At 38.0% G+C, this 16591-nt stretch overlaps 1 protein-coding gene across 1 annotated transcript in view; it reads right to left on the bottom strand.

The window, feature by feature from the left end:
- Window positions 1-16591, bottom strand: part of HPSE2 (heparanase 2 (inactive)) — a 697385-nt gene that overhangs the window by 228434 nt on the left and 452360 nt on the right. Inside the window, exon 6 of the mRNA XM_005698313.2 lies at window positions 8281-8328. Within this exon, the coding sequence (XP_005698370.2) occupies window positions 8281-8328 (48 nt within the window). The remainder of the gene's footprint in view (window positions 1-8280; window positions 8329-16591) is intronic.

The following is a 16591-nucleotide window of genomic DNA, read 5'->3' as shown; positions in this document are numbered from 1 at the left end:
AACTATCAAACTACAAACTATCTAAACTACAATGAGGTATGACCTCACATTGGTCAGAACAGCCATCATCAAAAAAGTCTGTAAATAATAAATGCCAGAAAGGGTGTGGAAAAAAGGGAACACTCCTTCATTGTTGGTGGGAATGTAAATTGGTGCAACCACTATGGAAAACAGTAGGCAGGTTCCTTAAAAAACTAAAAATAGAGTTACCATATGATTCAGCAATCCCAGTCCTGGGCATGTATCCAGAAAGGATGAACATTCTAATATGAAAAGATACATGAACCCCAATGTCCATAGTTGTACTATTTACAATAGCCAAGACATGGAAGCAAGCTAAAGGCCCATCAACAGGTGACTGGATAAAGAGGATGTGTGTGTGTATACACACACACACACCGTGAAATATCACTCAGCCTTTAAAATGATGAAGTATTGTGAAATATTGTCATTTGAAACAACGTGTGTAGACTTAGAGATTATCATACTGAGTAAAGTCAGACAGAGAAAAACAAATATTATATGATATATCATATGTGGAATCTAACAAATAATACAAATGAATTTATTTACAAAATGGAAACAGTCTCACAGACATACATAGAAAACAAATTTATGGTTACCAAAGAGGAAAGTGGGGGAGGGATAGGATTCACAGATACACACCATTATATGTAAAATAGATAAGCAATAAAACTATACTATATAATACAGGGAACTGTATTTAGCATTCTGTAATAATCCATAATAAAAATAATTAGAAAATATATATATATAACTGAATCACTTTGCTGTATAACTGAAATTAATATATGGTATTTAAATCAATTATATTTCAATTAAAAACTTGTACATGATTTCAGTCCTTTCAAATTTACTGAGACTTGTTTTTACAGATGAGCATATATGATCTATCTTTGTTGAATGTTCCATGTGCACTGGAAAAAATGTACATTCAAATGCAGCCCACAAATGTTAGTTATGTCAAGCTTAATGATGATATTATTCAATCTTCTTTATCCTTCCTGTTTTTATTTTAATCTAGTTGTCCTATTAATTACTGAAAGAGATGCTTTAAAATCTCCAACTGTAACAAGAGATTTATCTATTTCTCTCCTTTTGTTCCTTTAGTTTTTTCATGGGATATTTTGAATCTCTGTTATTAGGTATTGTATTAGTTTTCTATTGCTGTTCTAAACAAATTATCACAAGCAATGGCTTAAAACAATTCAAATTTATTATCTTACAGTTCTGTAGGTTGGGCTTGCCTGGTGGCTCAGCTGGTACAGAATCCACCTGCAATGCGGGATACCTGGGTTCCATCCCTGGGTTGAGAAAATCCCCCGGAGAAAGGAACGGCTACCCACTCCAGTATTCTAGTCTGGAGAATTCCAAAGAGTCAGACACGACTAAGCGACTTTCACTTTCTGTTCTATAGGTTAGAAACTAACATGGATCTCACTGAGTTAAAATCCAAGTGTTGGGAAGGTTGCATTCCTTCTGGAAGTGCTAGGGAAGAATCCATTTCCTTGACTTTTCCAACTTCTAGAGGCTGTCCACATTCCTTAGCTCATGGCCCCCTTCTTCCATCTTCAAAAGCAACAATAGCAGTCAAATAATTCTCACATCACATCACTTGACTTTCTTTTCTGTGGTTAAATCTTCCTATGCCTCCTCTTTTCTGACTGCCTCTTTCATTCTACTGCCTCTACTGCCTCTAGTCATTCTTGGGTCCATCTGGACAATCCAAGATAACCTCCATAGTTTAGGTCAGCAACCTTAGTTCTATCTGAAACTTTAATTCTAGGAATACAGTTTCACAGTCTTCTTAAACACTGTATTCAGTTCAGTTCAGTTCAGTTCAGTTGCTCAGTCTTGTCCAACCCTTTGCGACTCCATGAATTGCAGCACGCCAGGCCTCCCTGTCTATCACCAACTCCCGGAGTTCACTCAGACTCACGTCCATCGAGTCAGGGATGCCATCCAGCCATCTTATCCTCTGTTGTCCCCTTCTCCTCCTGCCCCTAATACCTCCCAGCATCAAAATCTTTTCCAATAAGTCAACTCTTCGCATGAGGTGTCCAAAGTACTGGAGTTTCAGCTTCAGCATCATTCCTTCCAAAGAAATCCCAGGGATGATCTCCTTCAGAATGGACTGGTTGGATCTCCTTGCAGTCCAAGGGACTCTCAAGAGTCTTCTCCAACACCACAGTTCAAAAGCATCAATTCTTTGGCACTCAGCTTTCTTCACAGTCCAACTCTCACATCCATACATGACCACTGGAAAAACCATAGCCTTGACTAGATGGACCTTAGTCGGCAAAGTAATGTCTCTGCTTTTGAATATACTATCTAGGTTGGTCATAACTTTTCTTCCAAGAAGTAAGTGTCTTTTAATTTCATGGCTGCAATCATGATCTGCAGTGATTCTGAAGCCCCAAAATATAAAGTCTGACACTGTTTCCACATCTATTTCCCATGAAGTGTTGGGACCAGATGCTATGACCTTCGTTTTCTGAATGTTGAGCTTTAAGCCAACTTTTTCACTCTCCTCTTTTGCTTTCATCAAGAGGCTTTTTAGTTCCTCTTCACTATTACTTCACACTAAAAAAATCTGGAACAGTATAACTCCATTTACAGCATCCTGCCTTCATCATCTTTTGTAGTATTATTGCCATATATTTTCACTCTATGTATGTTATAATCCCCATACTACAATGTTATATCTTGCATGAGTCAGGCTTTTTTAATAAATTGAGAGAAAAAATATTTATCTATAAATTTATACATTCCAAAGCATTTCATTATTTTTTGAGATACAACTTTCATTTTGATGCTATCTGAAGAACTTCCTTTATTATTTTTGGGGCTCCAAAAATCACTGCAGATGGTGACTGCAGCCATGAAATTAAAAGACACTTACTCCTTGGAAGGAAAGTTATGATCAACCTAGACAGCATATTCAAAAGCAGAGACATTACTTTGCCAACTAAGGTCCATCTAGCCAAGGCTATGATTTTTCCAGTAGTCATGTATGGATGTGAGAGTTGGACTGTGAAGAAAGCTGAGCGCCAAAGAATTGATGCTTTTGAACTGTGGTGTTGGAGAAGACTCTTGAGAGTCCCTTGGACTGCAAGGAGAACCAACCAGTCCATTCTGAAGGAGATCAGCCCTGGGATTTCTTTGGAAGGAATGATGCTGAAGCTGAAACTCCAGTACTTTGGCCACCTCATGCGAAGAGTTGACTCATTGGAAAAGATTTTGATGCTGGGAGGTATTAGGGGCAGGAGGAGAAGGGGATGACCAAGGATGAGATGGCTGGATGGCATCACTGACTCAATGGACATGAGTCTGAGTGAACTCCAGGAGATGGTAATGGACAGGGAGGCCTGGCATGCTGCAATTCATGGGGTCGCAAAGAGTCAGGCATGACTGAGCGACTGAACTGAACTGAACTGATTATAGTATTTCTTGTAGCACAGGTCTGGTTGACTTTTGTTTGCCAAAAACATCTTTGTTTCACTTTTATTTAAAAAAATATTTTTTCAGACAGAAAATTCTAGCTTGACTTTTTCTTTAGCACTCTTTAAAAGATGTAGTTCCACTGTTTTCTGTCCTCCATTGTTTCTGATGTCAAGTTAGCCATCAGTTGTGTCTTTGTTCTCTATGCTGTCATTTCTGTCTGAGTACTTTGGAGATTTTCTCCATCCTTTTGTTCTCAACAATTTAATCATTATGCCCAGGTGTGATTTTCCTTGTATTTATCCTTCTTAGGGCTTGCCTTGCATCTTTGTTCTATAAGTTAATGTTTTTCACCAAATTTGAGAGAAGTTCAGCTTTGGCTTCTTAAAGGTTTTATGCCCCATTCTCTCTCTCGTCCTCAGGATTCTAACTGCATAGATGTTACTTGCTATTGGCAATGAGGCTGCTGAAACTTTGATAATTTTCTTCCAATATTTTCTCTGTTCTTAAACTATATAATTTCAAATGATCTATATGCAAGTTCACTAACCCTTTCTTCTGTATTTTCTAATCTTTTAGCAAGCCCACCCAGAGAGTCTTTCATTTCAGTTATATTGGCCATGCTACATGGCTTGTAGGAACTTAGTTCCCTGACCAAGGATCAAATCCATGCCCCTTGCATTGGAAACGTGGAGTCCTAACCACTGGACCATCAGGGAATCCCCATCATTACAGTTATTATTCTATTTTTCTTTAATAATTTCATTTGGTACTTTTACATATATACTGTTTCCATGTTACTGCCAATATTTCCCTTTGTATTCACTCAAGATGGACATTTTCTCTTAATTATTTGAATATATTTGCAATTGCTTCTTTAAAATCCTTGTCAGCTAATTCTATTATCTGGGTCATCTCAGGGTTTCTAGTTATTGTTCATTCTTGGCCATGGGCCACATTTTTCTGTTTCTTTGCATTCCTAGTAATTTTTAAATTGTAAATTGTATATTGGAAAGTGTGGATGATATGCTGTAGAGATAGAAGAGTGTTAGTTTGGGATCTAGTAGGCAGTTGGATGAATATCTGGTCTTGTGGCAGCTGCAGTTTAGAATTTGTTAGGGTGCCTCTAACAATTTATATTACACATGTTGGTTACACATTAGACTTAAGGCAAATCCTTAGTCCTGGGACACAGACTTTACTCCTGGGCATAAGTCTTTTAGTTTTCACTGGAAAGCATGAGCTATTTATCAGGCCCCTCTAAACTTGTGAGATTCAAATTGTAATCTCTGTCCCTCATGTGACAGACAGCAGCTGAAACTTCTGTTCAACATTTTCAGACTTCCAGCTGTTGTTTTTTCACCAGGCTCCTTGGAGTCTCCCTTATATATGTACAGTTCAGAAATTAGGCAAAGATTTGAAAGAAAGTTTATTTGCATATTTGGTGTGTTGCCCCATAGCTTCTTCCTTATGAGATTTCTGCCTTTTGACTCCTTTTTCTAACATCTCAAGCCAATACGACCATGTATTTATTTTGAGTTTAAAGTCATCTCATACTGTATGGATTCTTAAGTAACCACAGATCTCACCAGTGTCATTCACTTCTTTCAGGGATTGAATAACTTCCTCTAGCTCTTTGATCTCTCTTCTGGGTGTGTGTGTATTTGTGTGTATTTCTTTATTGATTGATATTTGTTGTCCAGATTTATCATTGGTATTTGACATAAGCTATTCCACCGTTCCTGTAATCCTAACTTCATCTCACTAACTTTTTCTGGGTTTTTGGCATAGGTTGGTGGGCAGAACAAATCATCAAGTTGTGTAAATCCAAGAGCATGAAAGGCCAAATCAAAATAGTCTAACTATATAGACTTATTTATTTATGACTTCACATTCAGAGTTCTGGTTGTTCAGGCTCCAAGCTCAATATCTCAGTACCTTTGGCTACCAATAGACAGATGTATATCAACAAATTCTATGCTCCTTTTCTTCCTGACAATGACTCTTGATTTACTTTACATTATTAAGAAATTTTCACCTTAGCATACTCAGGGTTAGAGAAACATGGCATTTGGCTTTAATTTTCACTGAGTCCTTCTAGCCAGGATTTCTTAGAATTGTTCTGTGACTATCCCAAGTCTTGACTAAGGAATAAATGGCAGAGACAAGGTACTACTTGTTGTCCCCAAATGAGTGTTGATCCTAGAGCCAAAAGAAATGCAACCCCATGCTTTCTTTGGGGGTATTTTTAGAATAGTTACAAATACACGATATTTATCTTGAGAGATGGCCAATATTTTTTAAAAATAGCTAATAAACTGTATTTGCAAAAAAAATTATTTTTCCTTTAAAAAAATACTTTGCTCACTTCACTGCATTTGTACTATGAGTACAAGTACTATTTGTACTTGAGTAGGGGAGAAAAAATTTCTCTGATCCCTCCCTGTCAGCCATGATAACTGAACAAGCCCTACATTCTTATCCACTAATTTTTGTACACTGATCTCATTACTTCTCCTTAAATACTATAAAGTCTTCATTCTTTAGTCTTTATGCTACATTATCCAGATAGCTTTTGAAGACCCTGAAGAGGATTTTATCTACCCCCCCACCCCCCACCCCCCACCTAGAATGTAATGGGCTTCCCTGTTGACTCAGTGGTAAAGAACCTGCTTGCCAATGTAGCAGACTCAGGTTCAATCCCTGGGTCGGGAAGATCCCCTGGAGCAGGAAATGGCAACCCACTCCAGTATTCTTGCCTGGGAAATTCCATGGACAGAGGAGTCTTGCAGGCTACACTCCATGGAGTCACAAAAGAGTTGGACATGACTAAGCAACTAAACAACTATAGCAACTAGAATTCCAGTAAAGGATCACTGACTGGTTACTGAAGCAGTACCAGTTAAGAGGAGCCCACGGAGTGAGACAGACCCAGCTTTGAATCCAAAATCTGCCACTTCTTTGTAATCTTTGGATTTTATACACCTTTCTCTAAGTTGTAGAAAAATAGGGATAAAAACAGTCCTGATCTCATTTACTTGTTTCGAGGATCAGATGTAGTAATATACATTAAAATTTCTACCACATTGTTATTATTATTATCTTTGTTGTTATTTTCTCCCATAGTAAATGCCCAACTAACAATTGTCCAAATAAGCACTTGTTGAACTGAATAAGCATTATTTTGGTAAAAGATAAAACACACAAATTACGAAAAACGGTATGAAATAAACAGTAATTATAAAGTTATGGTAAGTACTATGGAAAAACAAAGACAGAGAATTAAATAGGAGTTCTATTTTAGATAGAATCATCAGGGAAGGCCTCTTGAAGGAGATGACATATAAGCTGAATCTTAAGAGATGAGAAGGAGTCAGCTACACACAAAAAATAAAGAAAACAACATTCCAGGCAGAGGCAATGATACATACAAAGTTCCTGAGGCAGACATTCATGTGAATCCTCTACAAACTGAAAGACCTCACCAGTGCTGTGACAGAATGAGTACAGGCAGGGTGGGATCAGAAGAGAGCCGTGACCAGACATAAAGGGCCTTAAAGGCCGGAGTAGAGAGTCTGAGAGTCTGGCTTGTGGTCTACATGCAAAGGGAAGGAACTTGAGGGAATTTAAGCAAAGGAATGACAAGATCCTCAAACCCACTCAATCCAAGGCTCACAAAGACAAACTGAAGGAGAATAAGAATTTCTGGAAGCATTTGGAACTTCTTGTTTACAGAAACTAAGAATATAAATGGAGAATAAAATATTTTTCATTATAATTAAAGTTAATGATTGCCAACAACCAAAAATTCTTTTAGGATACTTAATAAAATTATATTCACTTTTCTTTGTTTCATAACTGTCATGAATCCTAAGGGATTCTGTGACCCACTTAAAACGAAGGACAGACAGAAGGAGTAAACATGCTAAGCAGGCAGGATTAGAGTAACTCAGAAAGACGGCCATAGCTGACAGCTATGAGGGCCCAGAATGGGAATGCATGTCTGAGCTGTGAGGATCATGTTAGATGAGAGATGATTTGAAAGATGCTATGTGACATATCTCTTACAGAAACGAAGGGCAGGATTCCAGTATAAAATCGGTGAGACACTGTGAGATGCTGGACATGCCAGCACAAATTTCGTAACAGGACTTAAAGAAAATTTAAATTTATATATCAGATAACTATCTTTACCAGTCAAGCTACCCTCGAGTAACAGGTCTCTGCCATTGTAAGCTTATTCCCTGGAACACTGATCCTTTCTCAAAACTGCTCTCTCTCTCTCTTTGTGTATATATATATGTATGTGTGTGTGTGTGTGTGTGTGTGTGTGTGTGTGCGTGCGCGCGCACGCGCGTGAGCGCGCATGTGTATTACTTGCTTCATATTGGTGACTCTCTTGGTACTAAATAAGACTACTGCCATTAATATAATGAAGTGTTTCTATTTTCTTATGATATATTAGATAATTAAAACTATTTACTCTCTTAAGGAAATTTATTCCCCCCGAAAGAGCTTAGGGTGGCATGCTTAGATTCCCATAACCTGTACACTAATGAAAGGTTAGTTTAAAAGTGTACACAATAGCTAAGCTTTCCAAAATGTTACCCTGTTTTTGTTTTCGTTTTTGGAAACAATTAAATTATATTACTATGAGAGCCTATGTATCATAATAATAACTTTGGAGTTAATTTTAACTATTTTTCTTGGAGGATGAAGGATAGTTTATTAAATATCAGTTATAACTTCATGACAACTACTAATCTTTCATTTCACAGCATTTGGAAATAAGTAAGAGCAAAAAAGGTGAATACCTACTGTTGCCAGGTAACTGCATCCACTGTGCTTCCTGCCACCTTCATGAATCTGTAAGAAACAGAAAAAACAAAGATGTTGCAACTTAAAGTAAGCCATATCCCCAGGGATGAAATAAGCTGAGACATAGATCAGGCCAATTCCTGGGCAACTGTGCTTTCTGAAAGGGCTCACCTCCATGGTCTATCCATAGCCTTTAAAGGTCAAAAGGTACAGAAGGTGAAAGCAATCACAATTCTAGCTCTCCATACATCCTTTACCATCTGGAAATCAATACTCCAAGACAGCATTATATCTATGTTTGTTTTCCCAGTCTCATGCCTGATGGCTCCTACATTGCTTTCCCTGTGATCACCACCTATCTTTTCCATCTCCTATTTTCTGAGGACTTTGAGATCTACTAAGAAATAAACAATAACATTTTCCAAGGAAGACAGCACAACATATGCCTTTGAAAACCCTCTCTTCCTATAGAGAAAATGGGAAAACGCAGTTTACTTATGTAAGTATAAGTCGCTCAGTTGTGTCCGACTTTTTGTGACCGCATGGATTGTAGCCTGCCAGGCTCCTCTGTCTGTGGGATTTTCCAGGCGAGAGTACTGGAGTGGGTTGCCATTGTTAAATATGCAGTAGTGATGGACTGCCACACCTATCTGAGTGTAGAAACTTGAGCACAACATAGAGAAACTTAACCATTCCTGGAGCAGTTAAATAGAGAACTGAGTTTCCCAATCAGCATGCTCAGCTGTTTTCCTGACAGGCACTCAGCAAAGTCTTGCTAGTAACTCGCCACCCTCCTGTGCCCTTTGAGGTTCCATCAGAAACACTGGGCCAGAAGAAAGCACCCAAGGCCACACAGATTCCATGTTGTCATTGTTGTTGTTTAGTCCTTCCGTTGCGTTTGACTCTTTTGCAATCCTGTGGACTGTAGCTAGCCAGGCTCCTCTGTACATGGAATTTTCCAGGCAAGAATATGTTTCCTACTCCAGGACATCTTCCTGATCCAGGGATTGAATCCATGTTTCTTGAGTCTCTTGCATTGGCAGGTAGATTCTTAACCACTTGCCACCTGGGAAGCCCAACTGGCTAGAGAAGTAGCATTTTAGACATCCTAAACAGCTCTTTTTTATGGACTCATGCCACCCCTTCTAGGAGTACTTCTTTTGGAAGCAGGACACAGGTAGCCTCTGCTTTTGGAGCCCATGGATTTCTCTTTCTCTTCTCCTCTCCTTTCTCTAGCCCAGAAAAATCGCTCGAATCTGGGAGAGTAGCTCCACTCTCCTCACTATTTCAAGTTCTATGCCTAGAATTCTTTCTTTAAAATTCAAAAGCCAGAAAGGCTTGTACATTCTCTTCTCCATCTTTTCATGTCCCACCCCGGAGCCAGTAAGTACACATTCTTGAATAGAGAGGAGGAAAACGGAAAAGTCCAGGGAGAGGGGAAAACAGATTAGGATCCAAAATACTATCCCTGTCACATATGCACTCTAAGCTGCAGAGACCAAGTAGGAAAACCCAAAAATTAAGAAGGGGAAATGAAACTGAGTACCCCCTTCCCAGGATATTTCAGAAATTAGAAAGCCTAGACAAACTTAGACACAAGTGTCATTAAGTATTGGGTTGGCAAAAATGTTTGCTTGGGTTTTTCCATAAGGTGTTACAGAAAAGCTAAATAAACCCTTTGGCCAACCCTGCATGTCTGTGTGTTTACATGGGCTTTACTCTTACAAAATTATTTCTAAAATCTCTGAAAAGCAAAATCATCTCTATTTACATACAAAAAAGACCATAATGAAAATTACACTGATATTTATCATGCTTTCTCATTAAAATTTTTTTCAGTTTTCTATGTGTATAATTTCACATAACTCTCAAAACAGCCCTGGTAGGCAGATATTTCTAATAATATAGTGGAGATGGCTAAGTCACATAGAGGTTATGTGACTTGTTCAAATTCATATCGTAATGCAGACTAAATTCAGGTTTTCTGATTCCAAATGCTATGTTGTTTTCAAGCTGTTTTCACTAAGGCCAAGAAGTACATAACAACTCTAAAATGCAAAAAAAAAAAAAAAGAAAGAAAAAAAAGTTGAATTTTTGCCTTGAGAAAGCACTACCCTATATTTTTTTAAAAAGTAAAAAGGCTTCAGCACCTCATTTGCTTGTTGACTTCCTCTCACAGACTTGAGCATTTCAGTGTTATCTGTAAGGCAAGGAATGTACTGGAGCAAAAGCGTCGAAAGGTGACTGAGTCAGAGCCTCTGCTATGCAACAACCACAGTAAAGCTGAAAAGACAGACAATGAGACAAGCTAGCAGTGCCTTTGTGCTGCGCTACTGGTGTGAACTAACTGCTGGGGCAGAGCAGTCACGGGAGTAGCTAGCTCTACCTTCTGTGGTGTTAAAAGAGGGATAAGCACCGAGTAAAGCTTCATATCTCACAAGACGTTGAATCTCATATTGAAAGAAGGGTAGGATTTTGCCCTAAAAAGCAAGTCAGGCATAGGAACAGCTTGAGTAAAGCCAGACAGAGTCAAGGTGAGTATTTTCTCAGGAGTCCAGGATATGTGGATGTCAGGGGACAGGTAGGAAGTTACCTGACAGACTGGTCAGATAACTGGTCCATGATGCTGACACATCTGGCCTTTATTCATCCCTTAACATCCTGGTACAAGTTGATGTCTTATTTATCTCTGTATGATTAGCACCCAACACAATATTGTAAAATACAGCTAGTTCCTCCTGCCTGTTGGATTTATCCTGTGCTTAAGCAAGTGAGGGGGTGTCAGGCTCAAACATGAGTTTTAAGAAGATCACTTTGGCTACAGTAAAGGTGAAAAGTAGTGGTGTGGATAAATTGGTGGGAGATGACTGCAGAGTTATGGGAGGCTTTGAAATGTGGGAATGAATAAAGACACAATTGAAAAAAACACTGTTGGTGCATCCAAGAGGGTTTGACAAGGGTGAGTTTAAGTGAAGAAAGGGTGTAAGACAGAGTGTGAGAGAGACTCCTGAAGTTTTAATTGCAGTAATGCCATTGCCTAAGACGGGCAATACTGGGATATACTTTAATGCTGGCATTGTTGAATGTATTCCAATTCTTCTGAAAATGCCACAAAGAACTTGAAGCAAATGGTCACTGATGATAACAGTTATGCATTCACAAGAAAATTAGGGGTAAAATGCCCTTTCTGGCTAAAAGGTTTTGGACAGGCAATTAAGAACACATCAAATTTGGTGTCTTAGAAACTGGAAACTTGTCTTTTTTGATACTATGATCTGGAGTTCCTCATATGCTTTGGATCGTTTGTTCTGCTAAAGGTTGATAATTAAGTCTTTAAATAACCTTCCATTATCAAAAGTTTTATTACAAAAAGAATGGGAAAACTAGCATTAGCATCAGAAGCATTTAAAGTAATGCAAAAGTTTTCTCCCCACACTCCTACCTTATCCTCAAAGAAAATCTATAATTAAATGCAAAATACACTGGATCCATATATGTAATGTTATAGAGTTTACAGAGAAATATTTTTAAATTGAGTGTAGGAAAAGACCTACTATGACCTGGACTGGGAAAATCAATTTATTCTTCCTAACCTAATTTACGAGTTTGATGAAATTCTAATTAAAAAAAAAACCCACCAGATATTTTTGAAACTTTGCAAAATCATTCTAACATTAATCTGAAAGAAGCCAAGAATGTTCTGAAGAAAAATTGGAATACCAAAGGGATATTTATTTGATCTACCACATATTAAAATACACCATAAAACCTGCAATTATTAAAACATTCCTAGGAGTTAGTCAGGAGATCTTAGGAATTAGTAAAGAGATCAGGAATTAGTAAGGATATCTATGGAACAGAAGGGGATTTTTATAAAAATTTATATATAAGAATCTATTACATGGAAAAGAATTTAGTATGTGAAAAATTGAAGCATATTTTTAATGGTGTCATGTGATTTGTGACTATTTGGAAAAAAAGTAAAGTTAGATCCTTAGCTAAGGTCTTATTTTGTAAAATAAATCCAAATATTAAAATATAGTTTTGTTTCAATATAATATTTTTTAAAAATGACAATCACAATTTAACATGTTTAGACGAATATTATTATTTTAACTTTGGTAGCACATTTAAGCAGTAGGAAAGTTGAGGGAAAAACATTATTAAATATTTGTTCACATGAAAATTTTTGTAAACTACATTCTTCCTTTTTCTTTTAGTAAATTAATGAGAACAACTTCAAAAACATGGGAGCACTTCTACACTTATTCTGAGGAAGAAGAATCTAATTCAGAAATAATGTCAAACAAAATATGCATTTCCAAATACTACTACCAGGATGACTGTTTTCTTGGGGATGGTTTCGGTCACCACCTCCTTGTTCCGGCACTCTGTCTAGAGATCTAATCCCTTGAATCTATTCGTCACATGACAGATTTTATTTTCTTGGGCTCCAAAATTGCTGCAGATGGTTACTGAAGCCATAAAATTAGAAGACACTTGCTCCTTGGAAGAAAAGCTATAACAAACCTAGACAGCATATTAAAAAGCAGAGACATCACTATGCTGACAAGGATCCCTGTAGTCAAAGCTGTGGTTTTCCAGAGAGTTGGACTGTAAAGAAGGCTGAGCACCAAAGAATTGATGCTTTCGAATTGTGATGCTGGAGCAGACTCTTGAGAGTCCCTTTATAGCAAGGAGATCAAACCAGTCAATCCTCAAGGAAATCAAGCATAATATTCATTTGAAGGACTGATCTAAAGCTGAAGATCCAATACTTTGGCCACCTGATGCAAAGCACTGACTTATTGGAAAAGACCTTGATGTTAGGAAAGAATGAAGGCAGGAGAAGAAGGGGGTGACAGAGGATGAGACAGTTGGATGGCATCACCGACTCAATGGACATGAATTTGAGCAAACTCCAGGAGATAGTGAAGGAGAGGGAAGCCTGATGTGTTCCAGTCCATGGGTCACAGAGTCGGACATGACTTAGAGACCGAACAACAACAACCGGGATCACTAAACACACTTTTGTTTTTTGAGAAGTATAGAAAATTCACCTAAAATGGAACAAATTTTCTGCTTTCAGAACCCTTTGAATGATTTCTTAAAAATCTAGAAAAACAAAAACCAAGCACAGAAATAACACTTAAAAGGAAACTGATTAGACAAAACTCCACAGAACAGAAGAACTGTTGACTTCTTCTTAGCCCCATGTTCCCCCTCTGAAAATTAGGATTTTTTTCTATCTACTGTGTATCTGTATCATTTCCATACTCTGTTTTTATATCTATACTGGCAATGAGCAAGACGACAAGTCCAAAAAGATTATAAATTTCTGTGTTTAAATCTAACATTGATGGATTCCTCTGCTCCCTAGTTTTGCCTGTTTCTCAGAAACTGGCCCAAACCACATAAATGAATAACTTCAACACAGCTGCAGAATGCTCAGCAATAGTAATATTAGAGGTGGAATAACATGCACAGAGACTAGTGCTGTCAGGAGTGAAATACCACTGGGAAAGTGAAATTCCATTTAGGGTCCAGTATTATCCAAGGATTTTCAACCATCCACTTCCATTCTAATCCCTAGATTTAGGTCTATGAATGAACAAGTAAAAGATGACCTAGGATGTGAATAATGACAAAAAGGGAAGATCTTGGGTTTTCCAAGGTTGGATGTCTCCATACCTGAATTATGAAAGCAGGAATCCTGGATGATTATTTCAGAGAATAGAAGATGTCTGCCCTCATGCTGACATCCAGTCATGCAAAAAGGGACAAGAGAAGCAAGGGGCAGGGACCTCTACCTAAGGAAATTGGCTAATGCCAGGTAGACCTTTCAGGCAGGTTGAAGGGATCTTTCCCACTGGAGCAAATATGCTGCTATGGAAAAGAACAAAATATCCCCTTACATTGTGAGAGTTCCTTTCCTCCCCCAAGGGACCCCAAATCTGGGAGAGTTTCTTTCCTTTGTTATCCACCTGCACATATGACGTATCTAAAATATTGTTGAGCCTTCTCTCCCAGGGCATATCACAGCTCCCTCTTATAATAAGGCACATCTTTATTCATGGTCTTTGGGGTTTGAATTCTACTTTTGGACCACAGAGTGTAACCCTAAAAACTAGTTTCTGAATTTTGCTCCCAGGAAAGAGGATAAATCCTTCATGAGGAAGTGGATGTCTAAATGACTATAAACTTCAATAAGAGTGTAGGAGCCTGATCCTTCTTTTCCTTGCTCACAAAGAGAATCTTTGGTTATGTAACTAACATGAATAAGATGTGAGAGCCATTCTACACCAAAGCTAGGAAAAGCTTGTGAGGAAATTATTCATTTTGAGTTATAGCAAACCACGCATCTTCCATTTAGTCCAAAGCCATTTACATTTCCATGGCTAATTATATATTAAGCTGCTGCTGCTAAGTCACTTTAGTTGTGTCCGACTCTGTGCGACCCCATAGACAGCAGCCGATCAGGCTCCCCCGTCCCTGGGATTCTCCAGGCAAGAACACTGGAGTGGGTTGCCATTTCCTTCTCCAATGCATGAAAGTGAGACGTGAAAGTGAAGTTGCTCAGTCGTGTCCAACTCTTAGCGACTTCATGGACTGCAGCCTACCAGGCTCCTCCAACCATGGGATTTTTCCAGGCAAGAGTACTGTACTAGGTTAATTATATATTATGCTCTAGAACAAATAAAATGCTGATTTATTTCTCCCCTGGCTCTCCTGTTCAAAATGCCAACATTTAGGTCCTATCCCCACACATTCTGGTTTGGTAGGTCTGGGCTGGAGACTAAGAATCATGTTGCATTTTTAAACAAAGATACTCATAGCAGCTCTGTTCATAATAAACAACAATAGGACTAAATGTCCTTCAGTGAGTGAACGGTTAAACAAAGCGTAGTCCACCCATATCATGGAATACTAACCAGCAATGAAAAGGAACCAATTATTGACACGCACAACAAACTGGTTGAATATCCAGGGAATTATGCTGAGTGGCAATCCAGTCCTAAAAGGTTGTATTTATATTATTCTATTTATATAACATTTTTGAAATTACAAAATTATAGAAATAGAGAACAAATAATTGTTGGCAGAAGTTTTAAGAAACAGCAAGAATGAGCAGGGTAAAAGAGCTACATGAAAAAAGAAAGAGCTACATGAGATACTCCTGTGGTGATGGAAATTGTCTGTTTCTTTACTGTATCAATGCCAGTGTCCTAGTGGTGATACTATCCTATAGTTTCACAAGAGGTCACTATTGGGAGAAACTGGGTAAAGGGGACTCGGGATTTCTCTGGACTAAATATCATGCTGCCTTTTAAAGAAGCTTTCCAGGTACTTCCAACACAGGATGACTATGGGCCACACCTTTTACAAAATGACCTATTAGGATAGGCCATTCATAGAGAAAAAAATAAGGTTCTAAGGGAAAGTAGAATGGGAAAGTGAGGAAAGAAATGCAAAAAAGAAAGTGAAGAAGAATATTTCCCAAGACCATATGTGTTAAATTTTAATCTATGACCCAGGACTCCAGTCTCCTTCTACAATATTCTTTCTATTCCTTATCTGACTTTTCTGACAACAGAAGATGAGAAAAACATCCTTCATCATAACAGAAATAACTGCTAACCTTCAGCTTGGGTCAGGAATTAGGCTTTTTCTCTAATCAAAAAAGAAGTTTTGTCCAGGAAAAGAAAAAGAAAAAGAAAAGAAAGCAAGTTTAGAAGTAGGTATTAGCATAATATTAGCATAATTAGCATATGTCATTAGCATAATTCTCAGCTAGGGAGCAGACCTTTGCAGTAGCCAGTGCTTCCTTGGTAATTAGCACTGAACAGCTGCTGGGAGGCCTTGCCTCTCTCTAGAGGCAGAGATGGAAATTCTCTTCTTATGAACTAAGAGGAATAAATTGTTTTCTCCTCTTGTATTTTAAGTCATATAACTCTTTCATAGTTGAAATAAAACAGAATGGTTATTAGGAATAACTGTTAATAATAATTTCTCTGTGCACCAAACCGTCCCCAGCTGTGCAACTTCCCACTCCGAACAAGAATTCAGTATAAGCAGGTTTGCAGGCAGGAGCTGTGATCACCCTCAATAAAATGACATGTTATTGCAGCTAATCTTTCTAGTTCTCATCTTAGTTCAGTTCTTCGAACTGCTTAGAGGGCTACATTGAATCATATGCAAAAAGTCAGTTAGGAAAAAACCTTGCCTTTTTATCTTTGAAATACCCTTGTTTTTAACAATTGTAGCTGACATTTCTTCAGGTATCAATTGTGCCAGGAACCACACTAAGCAC

Source organism: Capra hircus, chromosome 26 (assembly GCF_001704415.2).
Source record: "Capra hircus breed San Clemente chromosome 26, ASM170441v1, whole genome shotgun sequence".
NCBI classification, from domain to species: Eukaryota; Metazoa; Chordata; class Mammalia; order Artiodactyla; family Bovidae; genus Capra; species Capra hircus.
The sequence above is the reverse complement of the archived record's forward strand: the minus strand, read 5'-3'. Positions and strand labels throughout refer to the sequence as shown.